The 20,754-nt window shown below is 46.9% G+C and overlaps 1 protein-coding gene across 2 annotated transcripts; it reads left to right on the forward strand.

Moving 5' to 3' along the window:
- The first annotated feature begins 8 nt into the window (after positions 1–8).
- SNRPD3 (small nuclear ribonucleoprotein D3 polypeptide) lies at positions 9–4,133 on the forward strand. 2 transcript variants are annotated; one of them, XM_075718810.1, is made up of 4 exons: positions 9–36; positions 722–871; positions 1,620–1,812; positions 2,721–4,133. In XM_075718810.1, exons 2-4 carry the CDS (start codon positions 746–748, stop codon positions 2,780–2,782), a joined length of 381 nt encoding a protein of 126 aa, XP_075574925.1. In that variant the 5' UTR covers positions 9–36; positions 722–745; the 3' UTR covers positions 2,783–4,133. The 2 variants fall into 2 exon arrangements, with proteins under 2 accessions (XP_075574925.1, XP_075574924.1); XM_075718809.1 differs by having other exon boundaries at positions 18–65.
- Positions 4,134–20,754: the final 16,621 nt, after the last annotated feature.

Here is a 20,754-nt window from a genome sequence, read left to right on the forward strand (position 1 = left end):
GGTGCACGGCGGGAAGCTGGAGGAGGCCATTAGGGGGTGAGCGCGGGCGCGGGCTGAGGCGGTCGGTGAGTGGCGGTGGAGCCGGCCCCGAGCGGGGTTCCTGGGGGTCCCCAGGAGCGGCATGGCGGCCCTCGCTCTCCGGGTGCTGTGGGGGAGTAGCCGAGCCGTGCTGCATCCCCCGGGGCCTGTGGGCTCGTTCGGGCGCCCGGGCCTGAGGGGGCGAAGCCGCGGTGGGGCGGCCGCCGGCCTGCGCAGGCCTCGGGCGCTCTGCTCGGCCTCTCGGGGGTGGGTCTTCCCGCCGGGCTCGGGCCCTCCTCTGCCCCTGGGCAGGGGCGTTCGCCAGGGCTGCGGGGTGGTCTGGGCTCCCTCGTGGGGAGCCTGTTGCTTGGGTGATGTGGTCTGTGAGCGTGGCCGTGCCAGCCTTAGCTCCTCGGCGGTCAGGCTGGCTGTACCGCTATGGGATGCACTTGGGGTTATTTCTGCTTGAGGTGCACCTGGCTGTGCAAGCGGTCCATTATCTGGTAAAAGACTTACTTTCTTTTAAGTCTTTCCTTCCCATGGGCATCTCTAGAGAAGTTTTATTAATGTGTCGTCAAAGCATATGGTGTGTTTGGGTAAGAGAGAAAATCAGCACTTTACACTGGGAAAGCTCACAGATTGTGTAGGTAAAACCTAGTCTATAACTTTCTTTGTAACTATGTCCTTTGTTTTCTTGTCTTAGGTGTAGAGCCACAGCACTGCAAACATGTCGATTGGAGTGCCAATTAAAGTCCTGCACGAGGCTGAAGGCCATATTGTGACATGTGAGACCAATACAGGAGAAGTTTACCGAGGCAAACTTATTGAAGCTGAAGACAACATGAATTGTCAGGTATACCTGCTTCAGAAAAATGGAGGGAAGGCAATCTGACCTGTGCCTGGAAAAGCTGATAGCTAGTTTATTGGCAGCTTGATTAAAAGGCCATTGCTTTTAGTCTTATGATAAAGAAAACTGTACTGCTGGATGTACAGTGTCTTACCATAGTGAAATGTATTTGGGATTACTGAGCGCTCCAAAGAGGCTCAGGGCTTATTCTTTCCACTTTTAGAGTCAGATTGGACATTCCTGTCAATAATATCAGGGTTCTTAAGATTCTGTTCTGTGAAGATGTTTCTGCCAGACTTCTTTATTTAAAGTCACTGAATGTAAGAATAAACAAACCTTGATTTAAGAAATTGAAGCATTTTTTAATGCACATTACTTTAGTTATCCCAAGAGGGCTTAATTTTTATTGACTTTAGGCAAGTCACTGTTGAAATCAAAATGCTTCCTTAACAGTTAGGACTAGAACAGCTTTATTAAAAGTGATTCAATATGAGAAAACAAAACTAACAAATCTGATAAAACTAACTTGCAAATTGGGGAGAAAACAAAAGTCTTGAATAGTAGCAGGCTTAGGAGTATGTTTAACTGGTCCTGGATGCCTTGTGTCACAACTCCAGTTGTTTCCAAGCAGTATGCTTGGAAAGTCTTCGGCTTTGATACTTGAATCTGGCTATATATTCTGCAGGCAAGAAAAATAGGAATACAGAACTGTGTTAGAGGCCTCTGTGAGCACTCACTGGTCTTTACTTTCCAGATGTCCAATATAACGGTGACATACAGAGATGGACGAGTGGCACAGCTTGAACAGGTGTACATCAGAGGTAGCAAGATACGGTTTCTCATTTTGCCAGATATGTTGAAGAACGCTCCTATGCTAAAAAGCATGAAGAATAAAAACCAGGGTTCTGGAGCTGGGCGAGGAAAAGCAGCTATTCTCAAAGCTCAAGGTGTGTACATTTTGTTTATGGTCACCATTGTCCCATCCCGTCCCGTGTTTTCCCCCCCAGTTTTGCCATAGAAGAACTGGAAAACTGTCATCTCTATCACTGAGGAAACATAAGCCGTAAGAAATGGAAAGATTACTGGTTCATACATTGTTTTTCTGCATATTTCATTTTATGGTGGGAATCAAGACTCAAACTGCTCAATTACCCGAATGCGTAATATTGATGCTACAATAATTTAGATATAGTGAGTAGTCTTGTTAAATGGAGGCTTTATATAAACTTCATCTTCTGTTTTCCAATGATTGTGGCCACTAGCTGTTTGGAATTCTTAGGGAAGGATTCAGGTGTTCTTGTTAAGCTTTTGTAGAAAAACAAATTCAGATATTAAGATGGTACTTAAACTACTGGGAAGCTGTAATTATTAGGTATTCTGTAGTTCACTGTCATTTGTACCTTTCTCAGGGGTACAATCTAGTTATAACAAGATTGAGTAATAATCATGGGCTGCAAAGTCCTCGGATAACTTTCTCAAATGCAGTAAGTCTACGTGGGGGAGTAACGTCTGCTGAAATGTACTGTACTGAGGTCTGTTGCAAAACCTTGGAAAAGTGTGGAGTTCTAAATCTCTTGGGCTATACAAATCTGTGTCTCAGCTTAGAAGGAACACAAAGTGTGTGAATGTTCACCACATCTGTTCTAAGTAGCAAGCCTGTGTAACCATTAGTTCTGATTCTTCTCACAGAAAACTTCTTATTGTCCTATCACTTTCTGAACTTCATAGGATAGCCTTGTTTCCTTGCTTCTAAGCAAGAGACTTTGAGTGTTTTTTGTTTTGCTTCTCAGTTGTTGAGATAAATACGCTATTATGTCAAATTCATGTCATCCCTGATGTTTTCTTTCTTCTTCAGTGGCTGCAAGAGGAAGAGGCCGTGGTATGGGCCGTGGCAACATCTTCCAGAAGCGAAGATAATTTTGGTCTTGACTGATGTGCTTTTTTTTTTTATTAAGGGGTATTAACTTGACTACATGTGTATTAGTATAAGTCTTGTTTAATAAATGTTTCTGACAAAAACTTGTCTGCTCTTAGGTGACAGGACTCCTCTTGGGCAAATACATTGTAGGTTGATTTCAAACTTAAAATAGCTTTGTCTGGAAAATGGACTTCATATCTAGATTTGACTACTTTGTATTTGTGTGATGCGTTGACTTTTAAAGATCATCATGTTTCCTTTTTCTTGTTTAGCCCTGTTGTCATTCATTCTCTAAAGAATTAGTAGGCATTCTTGATGAAAAATTTTTATACATTTTAAAGTCATATTAGCAGCTGCATTTGTGGAAAATACAGCGAAACAGAGGCAGCTTCCTGAGAAGTGAAGCACTATGTTAATTTGCTTTATATGGACCTACAATAGATAGAGGTCCATCTTCAGATCTGTACGTGGAGCTTGTATTCTTGCATTTCTTTTTTTTTCCTCTTTGGATACAGGGAGAATATTTCATTAGGAACACACAACTTTGGTAGCCTGAGTCTATATTTGCAGTGAAAAATTCTTTTCTGACTCTCTTCTTTTCCCAGGCAGAAGGAAAGACTACCAAGACAGAATATAAAATAGAATTTTCAAGGGTAAATTTGAAAGGTAGTGCAGGTATGTGGGGAAAGTCTTATAAATGGTTATCCATTAAATACAACTCAATACAAATGTTCATCTTTTGAACAAAACTTAGGTGACTAGCTTTTGGTCTTAACATCTGCTCACAGTCATATAGATCATCAGCTAATCTGCAGGAAGCCAAATGTAGTTGTAACTTTATTTTGCTAAAAGTACAGTGTGGTTGTTTTTACTGATTGAAATGGTTGAAATGTTTAAATGTAACACTTCTGTACCTAATCATATACTTGCATACAATCAATTATCAGTCTGTACATGTACAAAATAGGTAGTTGTGCTCTTCTGCTCTGATGCTGTGAAGACTCTCCCTTGTGTGCAGACATGAAAGTTGAACTAATGTATTAATTTGTTGAATTGTATGTAAATAAAGCTGTATTTGGTCTCACATCTCTAGAAAAACCCTGCTACATGTTCTTCTGAGTAGTAATGATTCTAAATATTTGCATTAGAAACCTCCTTAAAGTGTGTTTTACGATATGCTTGAGCATATAAAACATTAAAAACATTGTAGTGTTGTCTTATGCCTAGACTGGGGAACTTGTCCAAAAGACAAGACAGTTTTAAGAAAGCCATGCTTCAAAACATTGCGTGTGAGTCATGTTCATGTAGCAGTAATGCTTTCCTGAAGACAGTATTTCCAAATTAAAATGAGCTAACTGGGGCTTTAGTAATTATATTAAACACTTCCTTGTGGAAATGTGTCATTCTTCAAATTGACTGTCGTTCAAGAGAATTGTGACTGATACCAGTTGATCAGGTCATTTCTCTCAGAGTGTATCTGCGTAAGATACAGGCAAGTAAAACTGCACTGGTCTATATGCAAACTACAACCTTTCTAATCACTGTTACAGTCATTTGTACTGTTTGGAATTCTTTAATAATCAGTTTGGTTCTAGCTCTTACTGTGGGAGAGAAGACATTTTCACAGAATTTTCTCCCCATGCTTAAGTAAAGGCATCTGAATTTCACAAGACTGCTGAGAAAGACCATCTTAAAATCAACATGAAGCTGAAGTCCATTTTGAGTCTTTATACTAGATGTACACCGCGACTGACATTTTTTAACAAAGGAGAAAAGAATTCCATCCTGTTGCTGTGCCACGAGCTTCATGGTAAGAATCGGACTGTCTGCTTGTAGTATCCCATGCTAATGCCTGGGATCTCTGGAAATGGGTTGGTAGATAAGAACAGGTATTTCTGTTGAAATCCACTGGCTTTGCTTGTTGCTATATGGTGGTATACAAGATGTCCAGTGGGTAGTATTATGGCTATTTGAAATAGATGTCTTTTACTTGTATATATATTTGCATTATATCTGTTAACTGGGTTTTATTGCTTTTAATACATCAGGCTTGTGATTGTGTTGCTAATCAAGTTGGAATTTTTGTACAATGGAGTTATACTACCATCAACAGGGAGAACAGGAATGGCATAATACATGATTACTTTCTGTATAACTTCAGCCAAGTATCTGCTGCAAGATTTTGTAGCATCTAGAACTGCCTTCCCTTCAAAAGCAAACACCTAACAGAAACCTGAGATTAATTACTGCAACAATGAATTGCCATAAATATAAACTAGTGTAGGATGGAGTGTGTGTGTGTTGAAGGATGGCAAGCTGTTCTGCTTAAAGGGTATCATCCTGGCCGTGGCTCAGGTACAGTGAGTAAGAAAGGAAGTTACTGTTACCTTGTTTAGTAACTGGAGAGACAAGAGGCATACTCACAGTTTAAGCAAAGAGAAATCACTTTGCCAGAACTCCTTTGGGTCTGACTTCTACTGGGTCTCCCTGTAACCTCTCGAGGAAACTAACGGTGAGGATTGCCACATCTTTTTGTGGTGGGACTATCTGGTACTTCTCCAGCCCTCAAAGCTCTGCTTCCTTTTTCTCTAAAGCCTTCAAAAATAACACTCAACATGTGGAAAAGGAAGTAAGCCACAGATGGGGGACTTGACTAAGGAAGAGAGTCAACATTTTGGCAAGGCTGCAAATCTGGCCCATTGGCTTTGCATCTCACTGTTTCCTTCTGACTGTTAAATAGCATGTGGCCCTTCCTGACGGTTAGATGCTAGCTTCTTTTGCAGCGGGCAGAGAGAAATGGCACCACATTTTGACCACAGATAGCTACTGGAATGGCAAAGGCTTTGAAACACCAAGGGGAACTCTAAAGAGTATAATGGTTAAATGTTATTTAAGAAAATTAAAGCTGCCTGGCAGTAGCAGGTTTGTTGGGCATTGTTTCCACTAATGATGATTGGCTTACCTTTTCTATTGTTTCTAAAGTCCCTGTTCTTCCTTGTGCAATGCCAAACTTCTGTTCTCTCCACTGAGATCTCCTCTCTTCTGTGGAACAGTTGATGTTGCATTCAGCAGCACTGAGGGCAAGGGGACAAATGTGAATTTCAGAAAGAAACAATAACCCTCCCCAGTAGGTTTGACTGCTAGAACAAACTCTGCAATGTGTCTGCTTTGAGACTTTTCTACCCCTTCTGATGTTTCTCACCCTCTGTGACTGTCCACTGAGCACACAGCAATGAAACTTCTTTAAAACTTTTTTTTCCAGCCAGTGTTGCCTTAGCTTTTAAGCTTTATTTAAAACATGTAGCATCTCTAATCCACATCAGCTTTGAAGAAGATACTGGGTTTTGCATAAACAGAAAGCTTTGCACTATGAATTCAGGTTGAGGCTGAGTCTAGGATGAACTGTTTACCCTCTTCAGAAAGATACTGTGAATTACTGTTGGAAAGTTTGAAGCTTTGCATTGCTAGGAATTTAAGCCCCAGCCAAGACAAACATATTATTTAGCAATTTCTGACTAGGCTAACTTATATGTTAGTTTGTTACAGGCTGCTTTGAAGATTCTACATGCAATGTGTGTATTATCCTTACAGTGTGATACATCAAAGTTTCCTTCTAACAAATGATGTCTCATCCACTAGATGGCTCTGCCGGGAAGAGAATGAAATACAAGAAACCAGAACCAGAAGGAAAAAATGCAAGAAATGTGACTTAGAATCATAGAATAGAATCATAGAATCATCTAGGTTGGAAAAGACCTTTAAGATCATCCAGTCCAACCATTAACCTACACTACCAAGCCCACTCTAGACTAATCAAGGGTAGACCAGACTAAACCATATCCCGAAGTGCCACATCTACCCGTTTTTTAAACGCCTCCAGGGATGGTGACTCCACCACCTCTCTGGGCAGCCTGTTCCAATGCCTGACCACCCTTTCCGTAAAGAAATTTTTCCTAATTTCCAGTCTAAACCTCCCCTGGTGGCGCAGCTTAAGCCCATTTCCTCTTGTCCTATCGCTAGCTACTTGGGAGAAGAGACCAACACCCACCTCACTACAACCTCCTTTCAGGTAGTTGTAGAGAGCGATAAGGTCTCCCCTCAGCCTCCTCTTTTCCAGGCTAAACAACCCCAGTTCCCTCAGCCGCTCCTCATAACACTTGTTCTCCAGACCCTTCACCAGCTTCGTTGCCCGCCTCTGAACACGCTCCAGCACCTCAATGTCTTTCTTGTAGTGAGGGGCCCAAAACTGGACACAGTATTCCAGGTGCGGCCTCACCAGCGCCGAGTACAGGGGGACAATCACCTCCCTGCTCCTGCTGGCCACAGCATTCCTGATACAAGCCAGGATGCTGTTGGCCTTCTTGGCCACCTGGGCACACTGCTGGCTCATGTTCAGCCGGCTATCTACTAACACCCCCAGGTCCTTTTCGGCCAGGCAGCTTTCCAGCCACTCCTCCCCAAGCCTGTAGCGTTGCATGGGGTTGTTGTGACCAAAGTGCAGGACCCGGCACTTGGCCTTGTTGAACCTCATACAGTTGGCCACGGCCCATCGATCCAGTCTGTCCAGGTCCCTCTGCAGGGCCATCCTACCCTCGAGCAGATCGACACTCCCACCCAGTTTGGTGTCGTCTGCAAACTTACTGAGGGTGCACTCGATCCCCTCATCCAGATCATTGATAAAGATATTGAACAAGACTGGCCCTAAAACAGAGCCCTGGGGAACACCGCTCGTGACCGGCCGCCAACTGGACTTAACACCATTTATCACTACTCTCTGGGCTCGGCCACCCAACCAGTTCTTTACCCAGCGAAGAGTATGCCTGTCTAAGCCGTGAGCTGCCAGCTTCCCGAGGAGGATATTATGCGAGACGGTGTCAAAAGCTTTGCTAAAGTCGAGGTAGATGACATCCACAGTCTTTCCATCATCTACCAGGCGGGTCACCAGGTCATAGAAGGAGATCAGGTTGGTCAAGCAGGACCTGCCTTTTGTGAACCCATGCTGGCTGGGCCTGATCCCCTGGTTGACCTGTACTTGCCTGTGGAGTTCGCTCAAGATGAACCTCTCCATAATCTTCCCCGGCACCGAGGTCAGGCTGACAGGCCTGTAGTTCCCCGGGTCCACCTTCCGGCCCTTCTTGTAGATGGGCGTCACATTGGCAAGCCTCCAGTCATCAGGGACCTCCCCTGTTAACCAGGACTGTTGATAGATGATGGAAAGTGGCTTGGCAAGCTCCTCTGCCAGCTCCCTCAGTACTCTCGGGTGGATCCCATCCGGCCCCATAGACTTGTGAGCGTCCAGGTGGCATAGCAGGTCATTAACTGCTTCCTCCTGGACTATGAGGGCTCCATTCTGGTCCCTATCCCTATCCTCTTGCTCAAGGGCCTGAGTACCCTGGGGATGACCGGTCTGGCTGTTGAACACAGAGGCAAAGAAGGCGTTAAGTACTTCAGCCTTTTCCTTGTCCTCGGTGACAATGTTCCCCCCCACATCCAGCAAAGAATGGAGATCCTCCTTGGCTCTCCTTTTATTGCTGATGTACTTATAAAAGCATTTTTTATTGTCTTTTACAGCACTGGCCAGATTGAGTTCTAGCTGGGCTTTTGCCTTTCTAATTTCCTCCCTGCAGAACCTAACAAGATCCCTGTACTCCTCCTGAGCTGCCCGCCCCTTCTGCCAAAGGCGGTAGACTCTCCTTTTTTCCCTGAGTCCCCGCAAAAGCTCCCTATTCAGCCAGGCCGGTCGATTTCCCCTCCGGTTGGTCTTACGACACACGGGGACAGCCCGCTCCTGTGCCCTTAAGACTTCCTTCTTGAAGAGGGCCCAGCCTTCCTGGACCCCTTTGCCCTTCAGGACCGCCTCCCAAGGGACTTTCCCAACCAGGGTCCTGAAGAGGGCAAAGTCTGCCCTCTGGAAGTCCATGGTAATAGTTTTGGTGCCCCTCCGCTTAGCATCACCCAAAATTGAGAACTTTATCATGTCGTGGTCGCTAAGCCCGAGACGGCCTCCGACCTCGACATTTCCCACAAGCCCTTCTCTGTTGGTAAACAGCAGGTCAAGCGGGGCACCTCCCCTGGTAGGCTCGCTTACCAGCTGCATTAGAAAGTTATCCCCCACATGCTCTAGGAACTTCCAAGACTGCTGCCTCTCTGCTGTGTGGTATTTCCAGCAGATGTCTGGCAAGTTGAAGTCCCCCATGAGAACAAGGGCTAGCGATTGCGACACTTCTGCCAGCCGCTTATAGAATGCCTCATCTACCTCTACCTCCTGGTTGGGTGGTCTATAGCAGACTCCCAACAGGACATCCGCCTTTCCAGCCTTCCCCCTCATCCTTACCCATAAGCATTCCACCTTGTCATCACCACTGTCAAGCTCTATGCAGTCGAAACACTCCCTAACATACAGAGCCACCCCACCGCCTTTCCTACCCTGCCTATCCCTTCTGAAGAGCTTATAGCCCTCCAGTGCAGCACTCCAGTCATGAGAGTCGTCCCACCACGTTTCCGTGATGGCGACTATGTCATAGCCATCCTGCTGCACAAGGGCCTCCAGCTCCTCCTGTTTGTTGCCCATGCTACGTGCATTGCTGTACATGCACTTAAGCTGGGCTGTCGATTTTGCCCCCAATGTTGCCATGCCGCCCCTGGGCTCCTTACTAGCGGGCCTGTTTATATCCCCTTCCCCCTTCAAACCTAGTTTAAAGCCCTCTCAATGAGTCCCGCCAACTCTTGGGCGAGAATCCTTTTCCCCCTTGGAGACAGCCGATCTCCATCAGCCGCCAGCAGGCCCGGTGCCGTGTAGACCTCCCTGCGATCGAAGAACCCAAAATTCCAGCGATGGCACCAGCCTCTGAGCCACCTGTTAATCAGGTGAGTTTTCCCATTCCTTTCAGTGTTCCTTGCTGCCACTGACGGGATAGAGGAAAACACAACCTGTGCTCCCGATCCTGCGAGCAATCGCCCCAGTGCCCTGAAGTCCCTCTTCATTGGCCTAGGACTTCTCTCTGCAATCTCGTCACTGCCCACCTGTATAACCAGCAGTGGGTAATAATCGGAGGGCCTCATGAGGTCAGGCAGTTTCCTCGTAATGTCCCTAACCCGGGCCCCAGGGAGGCAGCAGACTTCCCTGTGGGATGGGTCCGGGTGGCAGATCGGGCCCTCAGTTCCCCGCAGGAGGGAATCCCCCACCACAACCACCCTCCTTTTTTTCTTAACAGGGGCAGTCGTAATCCGTGGGGGTGACTGACTGACCCTCGGCAACCCCCTGGCTGGACCTTCCCCTTCACCTCCCTCCCCGCTTGCCTGGCCCTCAACCTCCAGAGCCCCGTATCTGTTGTGTAGGGGCAGCTGGGGAGGTGAGGGAGGCCGGGAGGGGATTCGCCTGCCTCCCCGGGCAGGGACCTGTTTCCATTCCCCCCCGTCTCCTGGATCCCCTCCTTCTGCTTGCCGGCAAGAGGGCAGGGGATCCTCCGCTCCTTGTGGGGCCTCCGCCTGCTGCCCTGGCCCCAGGGACGGCAGGGTGCGGCTCCACCAGTCTATCTCCTGCTCGCACTCCCTGATGCTCCTCAGCCTTTCCACCTCCTCCTTCAGCTCTGCCACCAGGCTGAGCAGATCATCCACCTGCTCACACCGAAGACATTTGCCGTCCCCGCTGCCGTCTGGCACAAGCGACAGGCCCAGGCACTCCCTGCAGCCAGTGACCTGGACGGCCGCGTGTCTGTGCTTCTGCTATATAATCCATAAACTCTGCTGTTACAAACTCTAGCATGAAAACACACAGCTTATTTTCTTTCCTCTTCAGTGTTCCCAGATCACAGCATTTCTTTTTATTCTTTGCCATTGCTTTGTGTGGGCTTGTAAACCTCTCCCTGTTCATTGGGTTCAGGGCTCACCATAGCTTCCTGCTTTTGACAGACAGAGACAAGCTACTGGCCTGAAGCTTTGACATAAACTTGCCCTTTTGATATTATAAGTGTAGATGCCTTTGAAGTACTCATGTGGGACAGAGAATCTACACTGCAGCCATGCAAAATGATGTGTGGAGAAGTGCAGGTAAAAATTCACCCAGTCTTCCTAAGTCAAAACCAAGGTTGTGCTCTGGCACAAAAACAGAGGGGAGACCCTGTTAACAGCAGAGAAGAGTTAAATGGTTGGAGAAGGTATCACTTGAAAAAAATTGCCTTGCACACAACTGTGGGAGTTTTGCTGACTGACCAAGTGCTTTCATCCCATACACATGCATTTCTGCTCTCCAGGTGTGTCTAACTTATATTTGATCCTAAAGCTGTACTTTAGTTCATTTTCCAAGGATATTCTGCAAAATATCAGTCTGCAAGGTATTGTGTTATGACTGAGAGAGGCTAGGGAGGGATGCTGTGTAGATGACCTAAGTAGCAAGCTATGGCGTCCCTTCTCTGAGTGTAATTACATGCCACATTGTAAAAGCCCTGTTCTCCAGGGTAACAGAACTTGGTTTATACCAACTTTTAAAATTGTAGGAGAGGCAGCAGCATCTTAATCTTTGCCAGTGAAAGGCAGAAGTAAAGGGATGTAGCCCCTAAATCTCCCATGCTCTCCAGAAAACCTCTTCTAGAAGGGCAGAATGGAGTGGAAAATGTGAATTTCTGGTGCTGGTGGTCAGGGTAACTGTCCAGTCTATCTCTTTGCTCATTAAGCTTTGCAGTGAGCTATCATTTAAGGCAGTGATGTCCTATTTCCTCTTGCCAGTAAAATGTGAGCAAGGATGGAAGGCTGATATCCCAGTGGAGTAATGATTTGGTAAGGTAGCAAAGGGTGGAATTCTGAGGTCTACAAGAAAATGTCAATGATTTGGTTGCTTATTTCTTAGTCATGGGTCAAAATGGAGGAAGGGTTCTCACAGGGTTCTTTTGATGTTTCCATCCTGACAGAGGCAAAAATTAGATCTGGACTTGCACCTTATTGCAGCTAAGCTGATTTCAGACAATAAGACCTGGTCTTCCTCCTCCCACATTAGATAAAGCTAACTTTATGGGACCCTCCTGCCTTCAGTGTTTCTTTGGGAGGAAATATGGATATACCACATTTAAAGCATGGTCCAGAATAGCCTTGAAACAAATGCTGAGATGGCAGTGTGCTGCAGATTACTTTGCAAGTAAGATGATACTGTTCTCCACCTCCTCATCCACTCAGGGACAGATCATGCCTGTGGACAGAAGAGCTACCGTATGATTACAGCATGCTGGTGCCTGAAGTAGCCAAAAGTGCTTGTCTGCAAGTACTTTCCTACATCAAGTTGCATTTTAACTGCTTCAGGTGTCCTGTTGTAATAATAGTTCTTGATAGTGTCAAGAGTACTTTGGAGGTAATGAATAAGGAAGTGTCACCCTCTCCACTCACACTAACTATTCCTCAAAGACTAGGGCATGGGATTATTTAACTTGGTGTGGAGGCTGACATTAGTGTGCAGTATGACCAGTAGGTTTGGGGTGGTTTTACTCCACCTAATTCAGACATTTAATGAGAAAAGTATTTTGGTTTTGTGTGTGAATTGGTTGTTCCTAGTAGGCAGGCTATTATTCCTGGCACGGGACCAGTCATTGCATAAGCAAGTATTGTGCAGCCCTCTGGTGCTCAGCAGAGACTATCGGAGTCTATGAAAAGTGGAGATTTTCCAGTATCATTAATTCAGGGGAGAATGTTGAAGCCCTGGCAAATAAACAGATTGTATCCAGATGATGTGTAGTTATGCTGGGAGAAATGAAAAGAATGGCAGAAAAGCACTATTATTGTTCTTTTGTTTAGTGAACTGCTTGCAGTGAACATTTAATTTGTTCTTCACTTTTCCCTGCCTGGGGACTTAAAATCTGTTGTCTGGTTGGGGGTTTGCCCTATTTCCAGCTCAGTGGGGAGATGCTAGTACATCTACTCCAGAGCAAACCACTGCTTGTTGCGAGGAAAACCTCCTCACATTTTGTCCTGCAGTGCCTAAAATGTTAACAGGGAGTGGGACAGAGCACTCGGTGGGAGTATCAGCAGCACTGGGCTGGGGATGCAAAGGGAAGGCAATGGGAATGCCTGGATTTGCAGGGAGATGGTGTGTTATATGGAACTGTCCCTTTAGCTTGTTCCTGGCTCCATGCTGTAAAGTGCCTGGCTGCTGCTTTCATGTGCTTTTTGTAACAAAACTGTTACAGGGTGTAAAGACATTTTCACCTTGCATTTCACAAAGGGAGATGGAGACCAAGCCACAAAGTGGTTCAGACCAGGATCTGAAGACAGATTTGGGCCCACAACTCCTGCTGAAATCAATGAGCTAGGCACCTAAGTACTTTTCAACCCTTATCCTTAAGTGACCGGTGTAATAGTGTCCCTGGAGCTCAGGGACAAAGTCTCTGAAGTCCCAGTGAGTGCTCTCACTGCTGGATCATCCCGGAACTGATGGTCTCTGAGCATTACCTCCTGCACCAGTCTCCTGTTGAACAGTAAGCCACTTCATGGTGGCTTACTGGAGTGGATGCTTCTAAGGATATTCAGGCCGCTTTGCTGGAAGTCCCTCAGTGGCACCTAGAAAAGTGCAGTTTTGGTGTTTCTGTTGCAGCTGGTTTGTACCATCTTTTCTGATTTCTCTGCTCTCCTGCAACAAACATCCATCCTCCTTGTTAGGCAATTCCAGTAAGGCCTGCCGAATCTGTGCTACCTTGATTTATTTTCATCCTCCTTCCTTAATTCCTCCCTTAATTTCGTCCTTAAAGGACATGGGCTGATGTCCCCTTCTGAAGAATAAGAGAACTTACCTGTAAGTTTATAACAGCTGCAGGTGTGATCCTGCTGTGGATTTCAGTGCTTCTGACAAACATGTTTACTCACTATAGGTAAAAGTGCAAAATGTCTTTATGGAGAAGTGCTTTCAGGGAAAGACGTGAGACTGTGAATCTGGAGAAGAGGTTACAGTCTCTGCCTCTGTTCTGGAAGTTTATAGGTAAGTTGCTTGACAAGATAGTCATGCTACTTTCCTTGCAAGGATATGGGGAAGACAAATCACTGATCAAATGGTCTTGGTTACTGTGGTAAGGACACCTTGCAAATTACTCTGGTCAGGTGCAACCAAAGATGATGATTAGAGGATTAAATTTATTTATAATCCTCCTTTCAGGAGGCTTTGTTCTGTTTTCAGGGTAGAAGCCTCTCCACCCCACTTGGCAGAAGAGAACAGACCTCCGCAACGTAAATGTGCGTTGGCTTTGTATTCCAATTTTGAATGCGTGGAGTACAACTTATGTCTATAAATAACAAAGAAGATATTTGTCGTCTAAAAGTAGGAACTGTCAAGGTTGTTGCATTTGGGCTTTTTGGGGAGAGGGGATGAGTTTTTTGGGAGGTTGACAGCATTTAGCCCGCATTAGATACACAAGTCAGGCCACAACTGTTATGAGTCCACAGCCCCAAAGAGGTTTTGGAGTACTGCAGCTGACGACCCTCAGCAGATGTGTTGAGAATGTGGTAATGTATAGGCCCATGTGGTGGCATTTTAGGTTGCTTATTGATATCTTTACAGCATTCTAAAATCTCAAGTAAACTGCAAGGTGAATAGGGTGGTTTTTCCCCTGACACAATATCCAGCTAAAAAACAGAACTGAAGTGTGGAGATTTTCACTCTTCTGTAACAAGAAAGCTGTTGCTGTATGTTGCTTCACAATTGAATGAGCTTTCTGCATAAGTCTCATGTCCCTGGAACAGCTCCACAGCAAGCGTTTCTTTGCAAAGCTCAGTCATTAGCCAATATTGTTCCTCTTTGAAGAACACTATATAAAAGTGCACATCAAAGACATCTTCAGAACTAGACAGGAGTGCGTCATTTTGCCTGCAGTCTTATTTACCTCTCACTTTTGAGGGCAGTTTGGTTACAGCAGTAGGGAGTGCTGTAGTTTGGGGAAAAGGAGGAGTTAATGCACATAAAGGAAATGTTGCTTCTTCCTTTTCTGGAAGCTTATAGGTAAGCTTTTTTTTTTTTTTTTTTTTTACTATTTGTTAGGATGTGCTTTTTGTCTTTTCACTACAGCTTTTTTTTTTTTCCAGTTAATGAGCCAAATTTGACATGGAGAAAATGGATGAAGCTCTAGGGAGCTCATTACAGGTTTTTCATGTCAGAATTTGACTCCAAATACATGAAGTCTAATCCTAAACCTTGGCGGAGATTTATACCATGGGGCATGCTGAAGCTCCTGGCTAGAGACTGTTGGGAGGGTCCAAGTAGCAGCTCTCACTTTAACTCTCCAGCCCTGTTTGAGCCCTGCTTTTAGCGTGTGTTTCAACTTTTTCTTTTTGGAACATGATCCTATCCTTAAGCTGAAATTAATGCTATGGGACACACCAATCCCCCTGTCTAAGGGTTACACTGGGGATAATTCTAGCAGCAGCCCTAGCTTTATTTTGACGCTCTGATCCCCAATCCTACCTTAAATCTTGGCTGTCTCTGAACCCCAACCCCAGTGATGGCTCCAGTTGTTTTACCTAGCGGGGGTCTCCCCAGACAGGCATGGGGCACCCACCCAGCCACTCTCTCGCTCCCCCCTCCTCAACAGGACAAGGAGAGAAAATAAGATGGAAATTCTTGTGCAAGATAAAGACAGGGCCATAACTTACCAGTTACCGTCATGGACAAAACAGACTTGATTTGGGGAGAATTAATTTCTTGACAGTTAAAATAGGTTGGGATAGTGAGAAACAAAGACAAAACACCTTCCCACCCCCACCCTCTTCCCAGGCTCAGTTTCAGTCCTTCATCCCCAACTCCTCTACCTCCCCTCCCAGCGGTTCAGGGGGATGGGGAATGGGGCGGGGGGTTGTGGTCAGTCCGTAACAGGTTGCCTCTGCCGCTCCTTCCTCCTCACACTGGAGCTCCCTGCTCCACCATGGTCACCCCACAGGCTGCAGGGGACTCTGCTCTGGTGCCTGGAGCACCTGCACCTCTTCCTCTGGCCTTCATGTTGCAGGGCTGTTTCTCACACTTTTTTCCTCACCCTTCACTGCCGTGTGGCATTTTGCCCTTTCTTAAATATGCTTTCCCAGAGGTACCACCAGCTTTGGAGCTGGGCTCAGCTGTGCCCGGCAGTGGGGCCATTGCGGAACCAGCTGTGCCCAGCACGGGCAGCCTCGACACCTCCTCACAGAAGCCCCTGCAGCCCCACTGCCAGCCCCTGGGCACGGGCTCCCAGTGCAGTGCAAGCTGGACATACCTCAAAAAGATGTTCTGGTGGATGCATCCTGCTGTCCCTGCTTGTAGGAGGTGAGCGATGGCCTAGCTCCAGAGCACTGTCACAGCATGGCAAAATGTCTTCTCTCCTGTGCGACAGCTGAGGTTAGTGGTTAGGGATTGCATTTTTCTGGCTTGGCTTAATTTCTGCTTAGTGAGGGACAGCAGGAATGGCAGGTAGGAGCCAGGCATTGCCTGCCTTCCTCCAGCTTTAAAGAGAGTCCTTCTGCACGTTACCACACGGGAGTCTCTATTACAGTCTTCTGAAAACAGCCAAAGTCTGGAAGGTCAGTGAGCGCCGGCAATTTAGAGGCAACTCAGCTAATAGTATCGCTAAGGGGCAGAAACAGCACAGGCATTAGCAATGCAAAAACTGAGGCGATGCTGCTGCCTTTTCTGCTCCTGACCTTTCAGTTCAGAAGGTGACAAAACAGCCAATTGCTCCTGTTGTCCTCATGCTGTTAGCAGTGGGGAGGCAGGAGGTTTGGGGGCTGCCAGTGGCAGGCTTGCACAGGGCAGTCCTCTCTAAAATGCTCATATTCATACTGGAGCTGAGGGATGGGCCAGTCCAGGGCTGAGACTTAGGCGAGGGGACCTTACAGCTGGAGACTGTTGCCTCTGAGTATCTGGTTGCATGTCAAAGCCATTCCTTTGGTGTCCTCCATTTCACTGTCTTTCAGTTGCAGTTTCTGAAAAACTAAAACCCAGAAAAACCTGTTGGTAAAATGATCAGTTTGGTTCTGACTTACTCAGTTATTCAGTTGCAGCTGAGTTTAGACAACGGTGCACACGTCAAACTGTTGGCTCTGCAAACCTAAAGATTTCAGGGGATCAAGAACAAAGCTTCGCTCAGAAGTCTGACGTGGAGACCCAAAGGCAGCTGCTGCTGCTAGTCTGGGAAAGTGCCTTTTTCCAGTTTTCTGTGCCATGTTTGTGCTTGATGAGACCCCATGTGTTTCAGGGGAGTTACACAGGTTCAGTAAGGCCCATGTAGTTGTTCGATAGCTTTCCAAATGCTTCCCATCATTGTATCCAACCAGGGGCAGATTGCCTCAAAAACGGACTGGGAGGAATAATCCTCCCAGAAGTGGAGGAACTGGCTGGTCAGTAAGCAGCAAAGTATCTATCCTCCACCCTTGTGTCACACCCTGCATGCAAGCTGAATAAACCTGACGCTGTACAAAGAAATGCCAGTGTTTTTGTGGTTCACTTGCTTTTGAGGCCAGTTTGGATGCAGCAGGGGGAGTGCCAGGCTTTGGGAAAAGGAGTAAATGCACATGGAAGAGAAGCCGACTTTCCTCTTCACTCTCCTGGGGAAGTTACTGTGCGGTTATTGTGTTTTGTGGCTATTCTGGTTTTGAATCAGCATTGCTGAACTGGAATACTACTAAGTTGGAGAGGACCAGAAGAGGTTCATAATCGAGTACTTAGTGTCTCAAAGTAGATCAAGATGCGGTCATGGCTTCCTGGAGCGCTGGCCTCAGCTAAGAGTGTTCCGGTCTATTTTGTTTTGTGAACTACCTCTTGGCAGCCTTAAACTAGCTATTGCATCTATTTCAAGAGCACTTGTTTAATGCCAGTAAACCGCAAAATGGATTCTCTTGTCCATTGATAATCGTCCCCAACTGCTCGGAGCTGGGGTGGCAGGGCTTTCTGCCAGCTGCCCCTGAAGGCTGTTACACCCGCTGCTCTGTCGAGATAGTGTCGTGATAAGAGTTCATACTGAGACACACCATTGCCTCTTCTGAGCTGGGAAACAAATGTGATCTGGTGGTGGACAGAGTGATCTCTAAAGGCAAATGTTTAATCCTCTCTTGTTTGCTGTCTTAAGATGAAACAATTTTTATTTTGGCATCTTTGTCAGCAGCTGTCCACGAAGGAGCCTGTCAGCCTGCCCCAAACAGTACAAACTCCTTTCTCTTCCAAGTGCTTGTGATGAGGAATGAGTTACAAGTTGAAAAAAGAGCCTTGGGTGTGCAGAAGAGAAGGGCCTTGACAGGTTTTGAAGTGTGTGAAATAAAAATAGATCAGACGAGCCTGTGCTCCCAGCTGCTTTTTGCATCCTTACCTCAACAAAATGATTACCAGTTATTTAGACAGAGTCATAGGAAGGAGGGAGGCTTGTGGTGGCCTCTCTGCTAAGCATATTGCTACCTGGAGCATGCTAAGGTGGTTACCCTGGGTTTTGTGGTCAGAGGCTGAGGTAAAATAAAGGATGGAGGAGTGAGGAGGGTGTTGTTCAGTTAGGCAGGGAGGGAGCAAGCGCATTTCTGTTCGAGTAACTGAAAAGGTCTGGCCTGTTCCTTCTTCCCTCTGCTCTCTGGCACCAAAGGTTTCATTACCTGCGGTGCTGCTCAGCATGTGTGCACTTCCCTGTGGCTGGGCTTTGCGGGCTGGCTCTGCTAGAGCTCTCTGCTGCCTGCCTGACCCCATGCAGAGCCCCTGCTGCCAGTGCTCACCAGCATTTTCAAGGGAGATGCTGCAGGCGGCCCTGGGAGCATGGAAGAGGGCGCGTTGTGCCAGGCAGGAAACCGCCTGCTCTGAGGGGTGCTGGGTAGGAAGCTGCTGTCGGCACAGGATGGTGGAGACGGGAGTTCACTGCCTCATGCCTTGCCACCATGTGATTGTAGATCTGAAAAGAGACCAAGCAACCCGAGGAGGGGGAGGGTTTTCTGGGGGCTATTTTATAAAGCCTGGGAAGAATCAGATGGTGGGGAGGTGTGGCATGGCTTTGCACTCCATGACCTCTCCTTCCAGAAGACTACTTTTGAAAGGTGTGCTTAAATGTCTCACTTTGAGATCTACTGTGAGACTGATCACCTGGTGGGAGGTCAGGGGTGGGGAAGGGGCTGCGATACTACCCTGTGCAGCCGCAGCTTTCCCTCTGCTTCATGACATAGGTCCTGTCACAGGCTGACCGTCTGCATCCTGCACAGAGAGGGAGGGAGGGAGGCTGGGAAACTGCAAATGGTAGAGGTAGTCTGGTGTATGAGTCTTGATACTGAGTCATGTGTGCTGCTTTAAGTAGCTGAGGTTACAGCCCTGCACCAGCAAGTATGGTATTGAGGACAGCATTCAGTATGACAGGGATCCATCTCTCCTGCTGTGTTATTTAGCAGGAGACAGAGGCTCACTGCAGGGCAGGCAGCCCCTGATTTAGGAGCATAACAAAACTGGTCCTTCTGGGTGTCAGTGAGGAGACCTGAATTAGCAGCTCATTCCTTTAATCGCCTTTGAGAGCGCTGAGCTTTCTCATTCAGCGCAAGGAAAGGCTCATTTGGGTAGTGTCATCCTGTCTGGTTTGTGAACTTGGCTTTTACGAAAATAGCTTCCTGTAGGGCTGTAGGGGAGCACTGTGGCACTTCACAGCTCTGGAGCTGGAGGCACACCACTGTGCTCCCGCAGAGCCCTTCACCTGTCAGCGCAGTCAGGAGCTGGCAGGGAACAGCTGGGTGTGCTGTGATAGTTTCTCCACAGCTAAATTGCAGCTCATCGGAGTTCATCCAAGAAGCAGTGGCAGTTTCCTAGGCCAGGACCTCATAATTTGCATTTGCATGAATTTATTCACAGCCAGTTCTCCTTGGGGAGGTTTCTATGGCAAAGCAACCAAGTGCGTATAGAGGAATAAACACGGATCCCACAGCTGCTCAGCTGAACCAGTCTGTTTCAAGCCATGCTTTATCTCCAGCTCCTGGAGCTGCCAACTGGCAGCCAGGCATCGCCAGCGATTAACACAGAATTCCCTTGCAAGGGGCTGAATGTCTCATCTCCATCCTCCTGATTAGCACAGCTCAGACCAAACCCACAACTTTCAGCAGGGCTGGAAACAGGCTGCACAGATCCTCCCTGGGACTGGGCCAGGGACTCTGCAGGGAAGAGCTGTACTAGTGGTGGGCTGCATGCTGGGGGTCTTGCCTCATTTTGGGGGGTGCCACTGTTATGGAAAAGCTGTGAAGATGCCTTGATGCAGAGCCTTACAGGGACAGTGCTCAGAGCCAACAACCGAATGCACAGCACCCCTGCTCCCTCTTTCTAGATATGCCACTGACTCACCAGCCAGCTCCAAGCCTTCATTTAAATGCTTCGTGCCCAAGTTTTCTTTTTGGCACAGAGTGCTGCTCTGCTTAGACTGTTAAGAGTTTAAGCAGATCTTGCTGACATTTGAAATGCTTTTCAGTTTTGCTGAAAGGTATTTTGGAAGGAAAAGAAGAAAAAGAGAAAATTAATACCATCTCTTTCACATCAGGGGAGGAAACAGATACCACACTGAGAAGGGAAAAATGAGTTGTGAGAAGAGGCAGGCAGTGACCTCTGGAAGCAGCCTGGCCCTTCCCCCCAGGAACAGGAATGGCCACTTGAGCAGCTCTGTTTTGCCTTTTGCAAAACAATCTCATGCTCCCCAAATACAGTTTTTGCCATGGAAATAACTCTGCTTCTCCAGATTCACTAGAAGGGCTAAAAAGTGGGTTTGGGTGACAACTGTGCAGGGGACCGTATGCTCCCTTCCCACCTTGGGTTGTGCTGGGACCTGGCTACATTTGCACTCCCTGTTCCCCAGCTTCCTGGTCAAATATCATATTCCGGCTATCTCGGGGCCTTTTCTTTTCCACCTCCACTGGGATGGGGCAGCCAGCATCTGGCCCTAGCTATATTTGCTTTACCTTGTTGCATCTTCTGCTCTTTTTGGTCAGCAGGACAGAGGCTTTACAACACTTCTGTTTGCAAGTTAACAACATGAAG

Source organism: Pelecanus crispus, chromosome 11, assembly GCF_030463565.1.
Source record: "Pelecanus crispus isolate bPelCri1 chromosome 11, bPelCri1.pri, whole genome shotgun sequence".
Classification (NCBI taxonomy): Eukaryota; Metazoa; Chordata; class Aves; order Pelecaniformes; family Pelecanidae; genus Pelecanus; species Pelecanus crispus.